At 32.0% G+C, this 19,507-nt stretch overlaps 1 protein-coding gene across 1 annotated transcript; it reads left to right on the forward strand.

The window, feature by feature from the left end:
* Window positions 1-5,304: 5,304 nt before the first annotated feature.
* Window positions 5,305-13,098, forward strand: LOC142234366 (uncharacterized). The gene is made up of 3 exons (XM_075305492.1): window positions 5,305-10,493; window positions 10,561-11,409; window positions 13,014-13,098. The coding sequence occupies exons 1-3, from the start codon at window positions 5,305-5,307 to the stop codon at window positions 13,096-13,098; spliced, it is 6,123 nt and encodes a 2,040-aa protein (XP_075161607.1).
* The last annotated feature ends 6,409 nt before the right edge of the window (window positions 13,099-19,507 follow it).

Below are 19,507 nucleotides of genomic sequence, written 5' to 3' on the forward strand. Positions count from 1 at the left end.
AATAGTAGTGGACCACTCCGAATTGACTGTTCTGCGTTGTTCTAATGGTATGATAGCGACATGTCCAGTTTTTCCGAAAAACAATCTATAAAATGATTAGGTTGGCAAGTAACTTTTATTGGATTTTGCTCATCTCGCAACACCCATACAGTTGAATGCTGTGCTGTTATGCGACCGAAATCCACGATTTGTCAAAATTTGATTTCTATAGACAAATTTTCAAAATTTTATTTCTTTAGGACATTGTGTCAAAATTTAATTTCTGTAGAAGCTTTTTAACAAAATTTTATTTCTATAGAAAATGTTGTCAAAATTTTATTTCAATAGAAAATTTTGTCAAGATTTTATTTCTATAGAAAATTTTGTCAAAATTTTATTTTTATAGAAAATTTTGTCAAAAAATGTTTTTATACCCTCCATCATAGGATGGCGGTATATTAACTTTTGTCATTCCGTTTGTAACACATCGAAATATTGCTCTAAGACCCCATAATGTATATATATTCTGGGTCGTGGTGAAATTCTGAGTCGATCTAAGCATGTCCGTCCGTCCGTCCGTCCGTCCATCCGTCTGTTGAAATCACGCTAACTTCCGAACGAAACAAGCTATCGACTTGAAACTTGGCACAAGTAGTTGTTATCGTTGTAGGTCGGATGGTATTGAAAATGGGCCATATCGGTCCACTTTTACGTATAGCCCCCATATAAAGGGACCCTCAGATTTGGCTTGTGGAGCCTCTAACAGAAGAATATTTCATCCGATCCGGCTGAAATTTAGTACATGGTGTTGGTATATGGTCTCTAACAACCATGCAAAAATTGGGCCACATCGGTCCATAATTATATATAGCCCCCATATAAACCGATCCCCAGATTTGGCTTGCGGAGCCTAAAACAGAAGCAAATTTCATTTGATCCAGCTGAAATTTGGTACATGGTGTTGGTATATGGTCTCTAACAACCATGCAAAAATTGTTCCACATCGGTCCATAATTATATATAGCCCCCATATAAACCGATCCCCAGATTTGGCTTGCGGAGCCTAAAAGAGAAGCAAATTTTATCCGATCCGGCTGAAATTTGGTACATGGTGTTGGTATGTGGTCTCTAACAACCATGCAAAAATTGATCCACATCGGTCCATAATTATATATAGCCCCCATATAAACCAATCCCCAGATTTGGCTTGCGGAGCCTCAAAGAGAAGAAAATTTCATCCGATCCGGCCGAAATTTGGTACATGATGTTGGTATATGGTCTCTAACAACAATGCAAAAATTGGTCCATATCGGTCCTTAATTATATATAGCCCCCATATAAACCGATCCCCAGATTTGGCTTGTGGAGCCTCTAAGAGAAGCATATTTCATCCGATGCGGCTGAAATTTGGTACATGGTGTTGGTATATGGTCTCCAACAATCATACAAAAATTGGTCCACATCGGTCCATAATTATATATAACCCCCATATAATCCGATCCCCAGATTTGGCTTGCGGAGCCTCAAAGAGAAGCAAATTTCATCCGATCCGGCTGAAATTTGGTACAAGATGTTCGTATATGGTCTCTAACAACCATGCAAAAATTGGTTCACATCGGTTCATAATTATATATAGCCCCCATATAAACCGATCCCCAGATTTGGCTTGCGAAGTCTCCAAGAGAAGCAAATTTCATCCAAGCCGGTTGTAATTTGGAACATGGTGTTAGTATATGATCTTTAACAACCGTGCCAGAATTGATCCATATCGGTCCATAATTATATATAGCCCCCATATAAAACGTTCTCCAGATTTGACCTCCGGAGCCTCTTGGAAGAGCAAAATTCATCCGATCAGGTTCACATTAGGAAGGGGGGGGGGTTTAGTATATGGTCGCTACAACCATACCAAAATTGGTCCAATCACACAAAAATTGGTCCATACCGGTTCATAATCATGGTTGCCACTAGAGCCAAAAATAATCTACCAAATTTTATTTCTATAGAAAATTTTATCAAAATTTTATTTCTATAGAAAACTTTGTCAAAATTTTATTTCTAGAGAAAATTTTGTTAAAATTTTATTCGGTTCATAATAAAATTTTCATCATTTTCAAAATTTTATTTCTATAGAAAATGTTGTCAAAATTTTATTTCTATAGAAAATTTTGTTCAAATTTTATTTGGTTCATAATCATGGTTGCCACACGAGCCACAAATAATCTACCAAGATTTTATTTCTATAGAAAATTTTGTCAAAAGTTTATTTCTATAGAAAATTTTGTTAAAATTTTATTTCTGTAGAAATTTTTGTCAAAATTTTCTTTCTATAGAATATTTTGTCAAAATTTTTATTTCTATAGAAAATTTTGTGAAAATTTTATTTCTATAGAAAATTTTGTTAAAATTTTATTTCTGTAGAACATTTTGTCAAAATTTTATGTCTACTTTGTCAAACTGAATTATATACGTATTGGATCGATCTTTTTTGATTCAATATATACCACGTATGGACTTACATACAATTTAGAAGATGGTGTTAGGAGGTTTTAAGATACCTTGCCATCGGCAAGCGTTACCGCAACTTAAGTAATTCGATTGTGGATGGCAGTGTTTAGAAGAAGTTTCTACGCAATCCATGATGGAGGGTACATAAGCTTCGGCCTGGCCGAACTTACGGCCGTATATACTTGTTTTCTATAGAAAATTTTGTCAAAATGTTATTTCTATAGAAAATTTTAAAGGGTGGTTAAATTGTAAGGGCCGATGTTGAATGTGAACCACACCTAAACGCCAAGTTTTTCTCCGAACTTTATTTGACATTTCTCTATTTCAGACTTATTCAATTTGAACCATGGAGAAATACACAATCCAACAACGTGTTAAAGTCATCCAGACTTATTATTGAATCTAGTTCAACAATTTTACTATTTTTATTTTATTAAAAAATTATGAATTATTTGAATTTATTATTGAACTGCAGTATACATACATGAATTATTGAATTGTAATGAAATAACTTTAAATCCAGCCAAAACGGCAACCCTATTTTTTATCCGTACTACAACAATAGTTTTGCTCAAATGAATTAAAATAGTTGTCCTTTTCATAACTGAATTGTTTAACTAACATTGCTTTATTAGACTATTGTTAAAATTCTCAACTTCACTTGTACATCTTCATCGAAGACGGTAAGAAGCATCATTGAGAGCCACAACAATAAACCTGTATACTGAATCTTGAAATTTTTTTTCTGTTTCTTTATTTTTTTGGTCAATGGTCTTGGTTTCTGCATTAACAACTCTGGGAGTTTGCCATTATTAACTACAGTCCATTTTAGAAATTACTCCCACGTTTGTTCATGGTCCTTCGAATTTTTAAAAAAGAACATGATAGTTGGAAAGTCGCTTTTTTGAAGTGACACATATTTCGATTGAAATTGATTGAGACAATTAAAGTAATTTGTCGACAATCACACTGCAAAATTTATCTACACTGAAAAAACGTAAAGTCAAATTTTCTGACATTGCTACATTGGAAAAAATATTGTCTTACAATTGCCCTGAGCAGAATTTTTTGTGATTTTGTACTATTGAAATTCTGTCAAAAGCCAAATAAGAATATCAATTTTACATAGCAGAAGAGACCATTTTTTTTTTTGATACGAATATTTGTTGGTATGACAAATAATCCCAATATTCATAAAAGTTAATGTAAATTTTAACCTACTATTACCATACAAATTCCTTCGATAAACAGTCAGTAAATTATTATGAAAATGAGCACAAATATTTTTTATTGAAGCCGCTTTTTCATAGATTTAAATGGTTCAACTTTAATGTGAAATTTGTAATTGTATTATTACATAAATGAAATTCTCGTTGAACTGCGATAATTTTGGTTTTAGAGGATCTTATTTTATATGGTTTTTCAAAACGTTCACAAATTTGGTGTGTTTGCAACTTGGCTACAAAGATAAAATATATTCAAGAATATTGGATTTTTTTTTCTATTTGGATATAAATTCTGTTTGAAGTCGAGCTGAAAATTTGATTTTAAGTCACAGTCACTTGATGTGAGACAATTGTGAATTGGATGTATTTCCCAGTGTCCAGTGTACTAGGAAGTTGGGAAAAAGGTGGAATTGTTTTCTGATTTAAATTTAACTTTGAAGCTCGAACCGAAATCGAAATTTGCAATAAAATTATTTATTATATGTACACATTTTACTCACATTTTCCAAAATTCATTATCTGAATGATTTACTACTTTTCGATCAATCAGCGTACATACAGAAAACATTTGGTACAAGAAGTGAATTATTTTCCTTTTGGAGAATTCAAAACTATAGTTAATTATAATTTAATGCCATCTTTGAGACGTTGAATAAATACATCGAATTTATTTTAAAATCAATGCATGTTCAACATTGAATTAAACCTTTTTTGTTCTTCCTGTAAAGTAACAGAAATTCATAGACTTTGTCGAAAAGTGGAAATTGGAAGTGTTTTTAAATTGGAACTGTTTGTAAATATCGTCATAATTATTTCTCAATGGAGTAATTCTCTATTCTATGCCGTATTACATTCGCAATCACTGTCAAAATCACATTCATTTTTGAAGCCTTGGATTTGGAAATTTGTTCTGTATTATTGATTGTTATTCATCATCAATAATAGAAAAATCAATAACGAAGAAATACATATTTTTGAACATCAATTCCGAATTTATCAACAAAAGATCAAATTGAATATTCTGATTGCTCAAAATCTGACTTTTTCCAAGTTTTTACGAAATTTGGAATCTGAAAGTGACTGGTTTGAATTTTGGAAAAGTGTTCTATTGCCCTGTGAGAAATAGCTTGTTGAAGTTTTAAAGGCTGAAATATTGCTCCTGTGGAGTTAACAACCGATTTACACTTTTTTAAAGTAAACAATTATTTTTTGAGGAATATATTTGATATTTTGGTGCATTCATTTACATCTTGCAAATTGCTCTCGTGGAGCTAAAACTATTTTTTAAAATTTTCGAATTACCCTGAATATTGCTCTCGTTGAGCTGAAACTATTTTTGACTTTTGGAAATCCTGAAATTGCTCTCGTTGAGCTAAAACTGATTTTGATTTTACCATTATACTTGACTGACTTCTGTTGTGCGAAATCAAATCTATCTTGAAATATTTGAAACGAACATATTTCTGACTTTTTATTTGCTTGAATTCTGCTGTATTTGTTTTGCGAAATCAAAGCTGAATATATTTAGAACAGAAATTCGTTTGTCTGTGTTTTCTTTGCATTGAACTGAAACTTACAGTCACCATAAAAAATGGCTTCTCAGAAATTTATATTTTTTTCTGACCAAGTGGTTACGTACTGCGCCAATTTTGCTGCCATAGATATATCTGAACATAAACTTTCAAGTTTGCAAGTGGATCTCGACGATCTTGAACGTCGTTGGCAATCATTTATCAATGTATACGAGACTGAGATGACGGTTGAGGATCGCAGTAGAACTGAGCAGGAATCGATTCATTCGAAGTTCAATGAATCAATTCGGGCGTACAAAAAGTGCAAAGCGGACATGCTAGATTTGATTGAAATAGAGAAAAAGAATCTGGATAAGTCATCACAGCCTGTAGTGAGAACTGAGTCGAAATCACCCGAAGAAACTGGATTTTCTTTGAAATTGCCTCCGTGTGATACTGAATTATTTAGTGGAGGATATGAGAAATGGCCTTGCTTTCGGGATATGTTTACGGCTATCTATATAAAACATCCCAAGTTATCTCCAGCGCAAAAACTATTTCACTTGAGGGCCAAGACTAGGGGAGAAGCAAGTCAAATAGTTAAACAATTTTCTCTCACTGATGATAATTTTGGACTAGCGTGGGAGGCATTGAGGCAAAGATATGAAAATAAGCGCATACTTGTCAATCATCAGTTAAAGAAAATTTTTGAAATGGAGCGAGTAGGTACTGAAAAGGGGAAGGCGTTAAGAAACTTACAATACACTGTAAATAATTGTCTTTCAGTTCTCAAGACTTATAACATTTCTGTGATGTCCTGGGATCCTATTCTGGTGTTTTGGGTGTCTTCGAAATTACCTGACGAAACTTTGTCTGCTTGGGAAAATTCTCTTGAAGATCACAAACAAATGCCATCTTGGGAACAATTAGATGAATTTATATCTAGAAGGCTGAACATGTTGGAATCCATTTCAGATATTAGGAAACCTTCTGGTTCAGCGCAAAATTCTCAAAAAATCCAAAATTCTCAAAAAACCCAAAACTACTATACGAAGACCGAAAATAGTTTCAAACCTTGTAAGATCTGCAAGCAAAATCATGCTTTACGAGCATGTATTAAATTCAAGTCTTGGACTATTTCTGAACGACGAAAGTTTGTTAATACGAATAAAATATGTGAAAACTGTTTGTCTTACGGACATATTGCTCAAAACTGTCAAAGTGACAGACACTGCCAAAAATGTCAACAATCCCATCATACTTTACTACATTATGATTCTAGTAACGCTAGAAATCGGGATTTAGCTCAAATTGATCAACAACAAGTTTCAACTTATCATCTTGATGCACAATATACTGATCAGCCATCTACTTCGGCTGCTGCATATGATAATTCTATTTCACACGTTCAATCGAACTTTGTTACTTCTGGTGATTGTACTGTTTTACCGACAGCCCTTATCGATTTGGAACATTTGGGAACAAACTTTACAATTAGGGTTTTCATTGACCAGGGATCCCAGGAATCGTTCATCTCGAGCAGAGTTGCAAATAGATATTCGATGCCGACAAGAAAAGCGTTTACGACGATCTCAGGCCTTGGAGGTACAGTTTTAGAAAATTCGTCAAAAATTTGCGATATAACATTGAAATCTCGAAAGTCTGATTTTAAATTGAAGGCGACAGCAATTGTTATATCAAGTATGAATCATTTAATGCCGACTTCTCCTACTCGCATTTCTGATTGGTCAAAATTGAAAACTATGGAATTAGCTGATCCATACTTCTACCGACCTGGACAAATTGATATGTTACTGGGAAGTGATATTCTTCCATTTATTTTGAAGTCTGGTGTTCACCAAAATGTGTCTGGGAATCTCTTAGCACAAGAAACTGAGTTTGGGTGGATTTTGAGTGGCCCGCCAAGAGCTCGGTCGGTTTCAACATTTGCGAATTTTGTGACTAGTTCTGATAGTTTAAATGAGGAGTTGAAAAAATTCTGGGAACTTGAAGAAGTTACTTCAATGAAACCTCTATCTGACAATGACGTTTGGTGCGAAAATTTCTATAAAGAAAATACTATTCGACAACCTGATGGAAAATATGTCGTTCGCTTACCATTTCGACATGATCTTCCTCCCAATATAGCTCTTGGCTCGTCAAGAAGAGCAGCTATGGGTCAATTTCTTCATCTGGAAAACACTTTAAAAAAATCGCCTAATCTTGAAACTGAATATTCAAAAGTTCTCTCTGAATACTTGGATCTTGACCACATGGAGCCTTGTAGCTCATTGGAAGTCCGTAACAAAGCAGGCTATAGTTCCTATTATCTTCCTCATCACGCTGTAGTGAAACCAGAACGCACTTCTACAAAGGTCAGAGTTGTTTTTAATGCCTCGAAAAAATCGTCGTCTGGTTTTTCTTTAAATGATATCTTGCATACTGGGCCAATACTGCAAAATGATCTGATGAGTGTAATACTACGCTGGCGTTTCTTTCGATATGTTTTTAATGGCGACATTCAAAAAATGTATCGCCAAATTTATGTTCATGAAAATGATAGGCAATATCAGCGAATTCTTTTCCGAAATTCTGAAACTGAATTGGTTCAAGACTATTGCTTGAAAACTGTAACTTTTGGGGTAAACTGTGCTCCATACCTAGCAATCAGGACTTTACTACAATTAAGTGAAGATGGAAAAGCAACGCATCCTACAGCATCCTCTATTTTACAAAATCAGATTTATGTTGACGATATATTGTCTGGAAGTCACACTATCTCTGAAACGAAATATTATCTGCGTCAACTGATTGATTTACTTGATTCTGCTGGGTTTCCATTGAAAAAACTTACAGCGAATCATCCAGAAATTCTTGAACGAATGCCCCCCGAAGATCTCCTACGAGAAGATTTTTTGAAACTTGAAGACGCTAGCGAAACGAAAACATTAGGCATTAGATGGAATGCTATGACTGACTCATTCCACTATCAAGTGTCCAATATTTCTGTACCATCCCCTCCCTTAACGAAAAGAAAAATTTTGTCGATAATTGCAAAGATATTTGACCCAGCTGGCTGGTTGGCACCGATAATTGTCGTAGCTAAAGTGCTAATGCAACAGCTCTGGATTGATGGGACTGATTGGGACGAAGAAGTTAAGCCGCATTCATTCGAAAAATATAATTTCTTTATATCAAATCCCCCAAACATTGAAAATATCAAGATTCCGCGCTGGTTGAACTATTCACCTGGAAATCAAATACAAATTCACGGATTTTGCGACGCCTCAGAAAAGGCGTACTGCGCATGTCTTTATATCTGTACCAAGTCAACTGATAATACTGTTACATCAAATTTACTTGTATCAAAAAGCAAAGTGGCTCCATTGAAAACTGTAAGCTTGCCTAGATTGGAGCTATGTGGAGCCGCACTGTTATCTAAACTTTTGAAAACTGTCTGTAAAAATTTGAGCCTCACTGTTTCTGATATTTTTCTTTGGACTGATTCTACTATTACTTTGGCATGGCTGGACAAACCACCGTTTCACTGGAAGACATTTGTTGCCAATAAAGTTTCTGAAATTCTTGAAAATGTTGGAAATGCTACCTGGAGACATGTCTCATCGAACGAAAATCCCGCGGACATTGGCACTCGTAGTTGCACAGCATCAGAATTGAATGATAACTCATTATGGTGGCATGGTCCAAAATGGCTGACCAGTCCCTCTGAATTATGGCCTAAATCTGTTACATTTAAAGAACCCAGTCTTGAACGGAAAATCGTAACTTTTCATACTGACACTCAGATCGAAGATATTCTAGATCGATTTTCATCTTTTGATCGAGCGCTACGCGTGTTATGCTATATGTATAGATTTGTAAGAAAATGTAAGAAGATAAGTGTTCCAGAAATGAATAATGATTTTATTACCAAGGATGAGATAAAATTTGTAAAATTTACTCTGATACGACAAGCTCAACGCAACTATTATTCAACTGAATATAATGCTATTGAAAATCACATGCCCATCAATTCTAAAAGTAGATTACTTGCACTGAATCCGAAACTTGATGAAAACGGATTATTACGAGTGAATGGTCGACTATCTAATTCTGATCTAAGTTATAACGAACGATTTCCGATAATCTTACCTGAAAAATCCAGATTTTGCAAGCTATTTGTCGAATATACTCATAAACTGTTACTGCATTCTGAGCATCAAGTGATGTTACGAGCCATTCGACAAGAATTTTACATCATACGTTTGAAAAGTATAATAAGACACTGTATAAGAAACTGTCGCACCTGCACTATATATAAAAGTAAAATTCGCACACAAATAATGTCTTCATTGCCAACTGAAAGATGCACCTTTTCTTTGCCCTTTACACATACTGGCGTTGATTTCGCAGGCCCTTTTGAATTAAAAACCTCGCGTCTTAGAAACGCCAAATTACAAAAGGGATATGCGGCCATCTTCGTATGTATGTCAACTCGCGCTGTTCACCTGGAAGCCTGTTCAGAACTTACAACGGAGGCTTTCCTTTCTACTTTTAATCGATTTACAGGGCGTAGAGGATTCCCAAGCAAAATGTTTTCTGATAATGGCACCAATTTCGTTGGTGCAAGTAGAGCACTGGCCACTGAATATAAGATATTTTTGAAAAATGCACAGAAGTCGATATCTGAAAAGTATAATCTGCATGGGTTTTCTTGGCACTTCATTCCACCGCACGCACCACACATGGGAGGATTGTGGGAGTCGGCAGTGAAGAGCATGAAGAGTCATTTGCGTAAAGTAGCTTGTAATTTGAAATTTACTTTCGAAGAATTCTCCACATTACTTGTTCGCATTGAGAGCATCTTGAATTCTCGACCTCTTTCACCTATCAGTGAGGATCCCTTTGAACTGAACCCACTCACACCTGGTCATTTATTGCGAGGATCTGCTATAATCGCAGTACCTGAGGAATATTCTGACAATTTGAATCTTTTAAATCGCTGGCAACGCCTGAAAACTTTGCAAATGCAATTTGCGAAGCGTTGGAAATCAGAATATCTTCTTGAACTGCAAAGACGATACAAATGGAAGACTGCGCAGAAAAATCTGAAAGAAAATGACTTTGTTATTGTGAAAGAAGATAATCTTCCACCAACTGAATGGTGTCTAGGTAGAGTGATAAAAGTTTTTTCTGGTACTGATTCTAAAATTCGTGTTGCGGAAATTCGAACAAAAAATGGTACTGTAGTCCGTCCACTAGTTAAACTGTGTATACTGCCTGCTTAGTTTTCAGTTCTATCCGTTCACACATTAAATAAGTCTTACATATTTTAGCCACACATCTACCTCACCAAAATGTCGCATTTGCCAAGAGAGGCACTTCTTGAAGTGTTGTCCCAGATTCCTAGGAATGCCCGTCCCCGAGAGACGTGAAGTGATTCGTACTAGAGGATTTTGTTACAATTGCCTATGCACCGGTCATACTCGTGAATGGTGTAGGTCAAGAGGAAGGTGTCTTGTATGCCAGAAAGGCCATCACACTTTGGTACACGTGGACCAACAACCGACCCCAGCTTCTTCTCATAAATGCCACCAATCTAACAAACCAAAAGCTTCCGGAAACTCCACTCGACGCAACGACCGTCAACCACGACATAAAGAAACAATTGCCAATCGCCGCCAACGTTCTCATTTCAACGAACGGCTAAGTCAGCGACGGAGAACGCATGTTTTCTTGCCAACGGCGTTGGCGCGTGCTGTTACCTCGAAGGGTCCGGCAAAGGTCCGTTTACTTTTAAGCTCAGATCTGACTGAAACTTTGGCTCTTCCGTCATTGGTCGATCGACTACGGCTTCACACCATAAAGCGTAACCACCAAGATTACTGTACCGTGAATCTAGAATCTTACCATGATCCGTTAATAAAAATACAAATGACTTGCCGAATTCAATCGAGTTTCCCCACCGCTCTACCGAAGTGTACTAATGAACCAAAGCTACGCAACATATATACTCACCTCACCGATCGGGCAGACTCTCATTACTATCAGCCCAAGGATATAGAAATACTAGTCGGCAACGACCAGCTCCCTAAAATTTTGCGAGCTGGACTTATTCAGACCTCGTCCAATATGCCGATAGCACAGAGCACCATATTTGGATGGACGATTTCTGGGGCTCATCAGTATTAAAGTTGCACTCCTGCAAGGCGGCCGGAATGTTGAATCTAGTTCAACAATTTTGCTATTTTTATTTTATTAAAAAATTATGAATTATTTGAATTTATTATTGAACTGCAGTATCTACTATATACATGAATTATTGAATTGTAATGAAATAACTTTAAATTCAGCCAAAACGGCAACCCTATTTTTTATCCGTACTACAACAATAGTTTTGCTCAAATGAATTAAAATAGTTGTCCTTTTCATAACTGAATTGTTTAACTAACATTGCTTTATTAGACTATTGTTAAAATTCTCAACTTCACTTGTACATCTTCATCGAAGACGGTAAGAAGCATCATTGAGAGCCACAACAATAAACCTGTATACTGAATCTTGAAATTTTTTTTCTGTTTCTTTATTTTTTTGGTCAATGGTCTTGGTTTCTGCATTAACAACTCTGGGAGTTTGCCATTATTAACTACAGTCCATTTTAGAAATTACTCCCACGTTTGTTCAAGTGGATTCGTCAATAAACAGAACTGCCGCATTTGGGCGAATAAGAATCCAAGAGTGATTGTCGAAAAACCAATGCACCCACAAAGAGTGACTGTTTGGAGCGGTTTATGGGCTGGCGGCATCATCGGGCCGTATTTTTTCGAAAATGAGGCCGGTCAGACAGTTACTGTGAATGGTGTTCGCTATCGTGAGATGATAACGAACTTTTTATGGCCCGAATTGGAAGATATAGATTTGGACGATATGTGGTTTCAGCAGAACGGTGCCACTTGCCACACAGCTAACGGAACAATGGCTCTTTTGCGCAACAAATTCAATGGCCGTGTTATCTCACGTAATGGCGATGTCAATTGGCCGCCAAGATCATGTGATTTGACACCGTTGGACTTTTTTCTTTGAGGTTATTTGAAAGAAAAGGTGTACGTCAATAAGCCAGCAACAATTCAAGAGCTAAAGGATGAGATAATTCGGCACATTAACGGCATAGAACCTCCATTATGCCTCAGCGTCATCAAAAATTTGGACCATCGGATGGAGGTGTGCCACCGAGGTCGCGGCACCCATTTGGCCGATATTTTGTTCCATACATAATTGAGTAATACTAATATATCATGATAACATAAAATTACAATAATTTCCTAAATAGTTTGTGTTTTATTCAAAATCAACATCGACCCTTGAAATTTTAACCACCCTTTATTTCTGTAGAAAATTTTGTCAATTTTGTTTCTCTATTGAAAATTTGGTCAAAATTTTATTTCTATAGAAAACTAGCGTAAGCCGGCCCGCTTCTCTGCGCCTCCGCAGCATATTTTCGTTAACCTAGTCAACCATATCTTCCGATTTGAAAACAAATTCGAAAAGATTTGAACTCTTTTAAAGAGTAGGGTCAGTGGAAGTCTGGTACAAAAACTGAAGTACTGATTAATCACTCCATGGTTTCCACACACGTGTCCCGTACATTGCAAAAAAATCGGACTACTTGCTTTTTCCTTTATATACAGAAATAGGGCGATTATGCAGATGTAAAACGGACCGCCTTAACAAACGTCTTCCCTTTCAACCAATTTTTGTTTGTTTTTTTAATTGTTCTGTATTCAAATAGTTGGACACTCTTCTACATTTCCTGTGAATTCCAAGCATGGTTTGTCAAGGGGAGGTATACTTCTCCCCAACATACCGTCCAATAAATCGGAAAAAATAAAAGTACTTAAACATTTGTTAAAGTGTTGGACACATATTCCAAACATATACCGTAAAACTGAAGCACCTTCTACGTTTTTTTTTCTAATTTAAAAAAATCGGGCAAAAGGGAACCCCTCCTTCGCTCCTCCCCGACCAGATATCGTAAATTCACGTACCCTATATTCATTTCATAAACTACCCAACTTCACTATTCCCCTTCCCCAACCAGACATCGAAAAATCATTTATCCTCTATCAATTTAATCATCTTCTCCCAATTTCAAGTAAATCGGAGAAGGTTAGATTTTGCTCTATTTTTTGTAAACGGACGTCACTTTCTCTTCAAATTCCAAGAAAATCTGTAAAAAAATCCTTCAAGTTTCATAGTGTGGGGCAAGGAGAAGGTTTCCATCCAAATACCCAAATATTAAGTGCACCATTTTTTTCAGTTTTAGAGGAGGTCTCTCTCCGCATACCAATATCGAAAAATCATATAGCGTATATAGCGTATTTGGTGTAGACGTCCCAGAAAATCTCAAGCACATTATAAGCCCAGCAGGGCAATGGGAGGCCTCTCTTCCCTTCCGAATATCACAAAATCAGATATCCATTATAGTAATATAACCTACCCCACATCCTCTGTAAATTTCAAGTAAATTGGATAAGTTGAATTATTTCACGGTATGTACTTGAGGAGAAACGGATGTCTTCCTGTGCCCTTTTATTTTTCCCCGACCAAATATTAAAAAATCATATACCTCATATAAATTTCATAATCTCCTCCAAGTTCTCCGTAAAATTTCAGTAAGTCGACAAATTTTAGTTTTTTTCACTCTACTTTAAAAAAAGTGGGACAAAAGGGAGGCCCCCGCTCCTCGAAAAATAAAGTAGCTGTTCTTTTGCCTAGACGCCCCCTTCAACCTTCCCTGAAAATTTCAAGTAAATCGGATAATTTGTTCCAATTTTCAAAAAGTCGGCCAAGGGGGAGGACCCCCTTTCCGTTCCTGTAAATCTTAAGTAAATCAGAGAATTTTTGTTTTTCGTATAAAGGGGTGGTCTACCTCCGCTACCAAATATCGAGAAATATAGTAGCGGGTCTTTGTTTAGACATCACCCCTAACCTTCCTTCACCAATGTGGTATCACAATGGACTGAATAGTCTAAGTGAGCCTGATACATCGGGCTGCCACCTAACCTAACCTAACCTTCCTTGGAAATTTCACCCAAATCGAGGAACTTTGGCTCAATTTTGAAAGAGTCGGGCAAAGGGGATGTCCGCCTCCCCCACCAGATATCAAAAAATGAGGTACCCTATATTCACCACATGACCCTCTACGTTCACCGAAAATTTTTCATGAGAAAAATTAAAATTATGTTCAAGCAACTGCGAAGAATTGAAATTATAAATTTTTATAATGTGCGCTGTATGTAAAAAAAAAAGATTTTCCCGCTTTTCCATTGAAACTTTTTCGAATTTTATTTGCTATAAATATCACGGAGCCCAAGACCTTTCCAACGAATGCAAAACCGTGGAAATCGGTTCTTGCGTTCTGAAGTTATTGCGTCAGGAAGGAAAACCCGACTTATTTTTATATAGTAGATTTTGTCAAAATTTTATTTCTGTAGGCAATGTTTATCAAAATTTTATTTCTATAGAAATTTTTGTCAACATTTTATTCCTGTAGACAATTTTGTCATAATTTTATTTCTTTAGAAAATTTTGTCAACATTTTATTGCTATAGAAATTTTTTTTTTTTTTTGTTTTGTTATTGTTGGTTTTGTTCTTTAAGCATTGTTGTCATTTTTTTTATTTCAGCTTAAAACCATACATTGACTAAACTACAAGAGTAGCTTAACCAACAGAGGAAAAGAATTTAAGAATTCAAAATTTTATTCCTATAAACAATTTTATTTCTATAGAAAATTTTATCAAAATTTTATTCCTATAAAAAATTTTGTTAAAATTTTATTTCTTTGGAAAATTTTATCAAAATTGTATTTTTATGGAAAATTTTGTCAAATTTTATATCTATAGAAATCTTTTTTTAAATTTTATTTCTATGAAAAATTTTGTCAAAATTTTTTTTCTACAGAAAATTTGTCTACATTTTATTTCTATAGAAAATTTTGTCAAAATTTTATTGCTATAAAAAATTTTATCAAAATTTTATTCATGTAGAAAATTTTATCAAAATTTTATTTCTATGGAAAATTTTGGCGAAATTTTATTTCTTTAGAAAATTTTGTCAAAATTTTATTTCTGTAAAAAATTTTGTCAGAATTTTATTTCTGTAAAAAATTTTGTCAGAATTTTATTTCTATAGAAAATTTTGTCAAAATTTTATTCCTATAGAAAATTTTGTCAAAATTTTATTTCTATAGAAAATTTTGTCAAAATTTTATTTCTATTGAAAATTTTGTCAAAATTTTATTTCTATAGAAAATTTTTTCAAAATTTTATTTCTATAGAAAATTTTGTCAATCTTTTTTTCTATAGAAAATTTTCAATAGAAATAAAATTTTATTTCTATAGAAAATTTTGTCAAATTTCATTTCTATAGAAAAATATGTCAAAATTTTATTTCTATTGAAAATTTTGTCAAAATTTTATTTCTATAGAAAATTTTGTCAAAATTTTATTTCTATAGAAAAATTTGTCAAAATTTTATTTCTATAGAAAACTTTGTCAAAATTTTATTTCTATAGAAAATTTTGTCAAAATTTTATTTCTATAGAAAATTTTGTCAATCTTTTTTTCTATAGAAAATTTTGTCAAAATTTTATTCCTATAGAAAATTTTGTCAAAATTTTATTTCTATAGAAAATTTTGTCAAAATTTTATTTCTATTGAAAATTTTGTCAAAATTTTATTTCTATAGAAAATTTTGTCAAAATTTTATTTCTATAGAAAATTTTGTCAATCTTTTTTTCTATAGAAAATTTTTATCAAAATTTTATTTCTGTAGAAAATTTTGTCAAATTTCATTTCTATAGAAAAATATGTCAAAATTTTATTTCTACAGAAAATTTTGTCAAAATTTTATTTCTGTAGAAAATTTTGTCAACATTTTAATTCTATAAAAAATTTTGTTAAAATTTTATTTCTATAGAAAATTTTATTCCTATAGAAATTTTTTTCAAAACTTTATTCCGATGGGAAGTTCTGTCAAAATTGTATTCCTATAGAATATTTATAAAAGTTTTATTTCTATAGAAAATTTTGTAAAAATTTTATTCCTACGGAAAATGGTGTCAAAAATTTATTTCTATAAAAAATTTTCTCAAAATTTTATTCCTGTACAAAATTTTGTCAACATTTTATTTCTATAGCAAAATTTGTCAATATTTTATTTCTATAGAAGTATGTGTCAATTTTTTTTTCTATAGAACATTTTGTCAAAATTTTGTTTCTATAGAAATTTTCCTGTGGAAAATTTTGTCATAATTTTATTTCCATAGAAAATTTTGGTAAAATTTTATTTCGATGGGAAGTTCTGTCAAAATTTTATTTCTATAGAAAATTTTGTCAAAAATTTATATCTATAGAAAATTTTGTCAAAATTTTATTTCTACAGAAAATGTTGTCAAAATTTTATTCTTATAAAAATTTTTGCCAAAATTTGATTTCTATAAAAAATTTTATTTCGATAGCAAAAATTTTCAAAATTTTATTTCTGTAGAAAATTTTGTCAAAATTTTAATCCTATAAAAATTTTTGTTAAAATGTTATTTCTATAGAAAATTTTATGGTTTCCTATAGTGAACTGCCTGAATTTATTCTGATAATTGGTTGATAGTTTTGCTGCAAGTAGAGGATGAGGAATGTGGTAATTCCGAAACGTGCGGCCATTTAACCAACTGGCAGTCTATAGGGCTTTGTCCAAATAAATTTGACAAACATTCTTTTCCTCTGTTGGTTAAGCTACACTTGTAGTTTAGTCAACGCGTGGTTTTAAGCTGAAATCAAAAAAAAAAAAACAACTACAAAATTTTATTCCTATAGAAAATTTTGTCAAAATTTTATTTCTATAGAAAATGTTGTCAAAATTTTATATCTATAGAAAATTTTATCAAAATTTTGTTTCTATAGAAAATTTTGTCAAAATTTTATTTCTATAGAAAATTTTGTCAAAATTTTATTTCTATAGAAAATTTTGTCAAAAATTTATTCTTGTACAAAATTTTGTCAACAGTTTATTTCTATAAAAAATTTTGCCAACATTTTATTTCTATAGAACATATTGTCAAAATTTTATTTCTATAGAAAATTTTATCAAAATTTTATATCTATAAAAAATTTTGTCAAAATTTTATTTCTATAGAAAATGTTGTCAAAATGTTAATTTTTTCAACATTTTATTTCTATAAAAAATTTTGTCAAAATTTTATTTCTTTAAAAAAATTTTGTCAAAATTTTATTTCTGTAAAAAATTTTGTCAGAATTTTTTTTTCTATAGAAAATTTTGTCAAAATTTTATTTCTATAGAAAACTTTGTCAAAATTTTATTTCTATAGAAAATTTTGTCAATCTTTTTTTCTATAGAAAATTTTTTATCAAAATTTTATTTCTATAGAAAATTTTTATCAAAATTTTATTTCTATAGAAAATTTTATCAAATTTTATTTCTATAGAAAAATTTGTCAAAATTTTATTTCTAAAGAAAATTTTGTCAAAATTTTATTTCTGTAGAAAATTTTGTCAAAATATTAATACTATAAAAAATTTTGTTAAAATTTTATCTCTATAGAAAATTTTATTCCTATAGAAAATTTTGTCAAAATTTTATTCCGATGGGAAGTCCTGTCAAAATTTTATTCCTATAGAATATTTATAAAAGTTTTATTTGGAAAAATTTTATTGCTACAGAAAATGGTTTCAAAATTTTATTTCTATAGAAAATTTTGTCAAAATTTTATTCCTGTACAAAATTTTGTCAACATTTTATTTCTATAGAAAATTTTGTCAAAATTATATTTCTATAGAAAATTTTGTGAAAATTTTATTTCTATAGAAGTTTTTGTCAAATTTTTTTCTATAGAACAATTTGTCAAAATTTTATTTCTATTAAAATTTTATTTCTATGGGAAGTTCTGTCAAAATTTTATTTCTCTTGAAAATTTTGTCAATTTTTGTTTCTATTGAAAATTTTGTCAAAATTTTATTTCTATAGAAAATTTTGTCAAAATTTTATTTCTATAGAAAATTTTGTCAAAATTTTATTTCTATAGAAAATTTTGTCAAAATTTTATTTCTGTAAAAAATTTTGTCAGAATTTTTTTCTATAGAAAATTTTGCCAAAATTTCATTTCTATAGAAAATTTTGTCAAAATTTTATTTCTGTAGAAAGTTCTGTCAAGGTTTTTTTTTCATAGAAAGTTTTATCAAAATTTAGTTCTACAGAAACTTTTGCCAAAGTTTAATTTCTATCGAAAATTTTTCAAAATTAGTTGCAGAGAAATATTTGGCGAAATCTACCAAAACATTAAGAATTCTACTAAAAATAAAAAATCTACTATTTTTGGTAGAATTCTACCAACTATGTCAACCGTGTAAATAACATGGTCCGATCATAAAAAATTATTAATCATTTCTGGACAGCGTAATCCATTCGCCCTAGATGGTGATCCAACCACATCGAAGATGATTGTTCGTGAATTATGACCACAAGATTTTCACCAGTTTGAAAATGATTTTTAATAATTTCAAAAATGAAGATTAAGGTATTGTAGTTATATGAGAAGATGATGTACAGTGGAATCGTATGTATTTTCCATAAAAAGTTATGTTAGCATATAAGGCCTAACGTGAATCATCTCCACCCACCCGATCTATACTAAAGCAATGGAAAATCGAGTTAGCTGTCGATGAAACATATGTATTGTCAGGCTTGGTTATCATTCACTTAATTAACTTAATGTTTCTATCATGATTAAAACGTTAATTGTATCAATTAATTTATTGATTGAAAAAAATTTCAGCTTCAATCAACTTTTTAATTGGTGATATTTTTATCTGTGTATAAAAATTGTAATAATTTGTAGAATGGTTGCTTAGTTATTATTTGTTTTAATTCCATTAAAAGATAAAATACCAAATCAATTTTTATATCATTTATTTAATTATTTCAAAATAAGACATACAAAAGATATTTGTTGATTTATTATTTATTTAATTTTATTCAAACTATAAAGTCATTTTGATCATTTTTATAAAGCCAAATTTGAAAGAAACGTGTCTAACGAAACTTAATGACAAAAACATTATTCAGGATATCTAATATTAAGAACTTTTAGAATTATATATATATATATATATATATTTACAAAAATAAATATATGCAATAAAAAATGAAATAAATATAAATAATGAAAATAAATAATTTAATAAAAATAATAATAAATAACTTAGAAATA

This window comes from Haematobia irritans, chromosome 1, assembly GCF_050003625.1.
Source record: "Haematobia irritans isolate KBUSLIRL chromosome 1, ASM5000362v1, whole genome shotgun sequence".
In the NCBI taxonomy this organism is placed as follows: Eukaryota; Metazoa; Arthropoda; class Insecta; order Diptera; family Muscidae; genus Haematobia; species Haematobia irritans.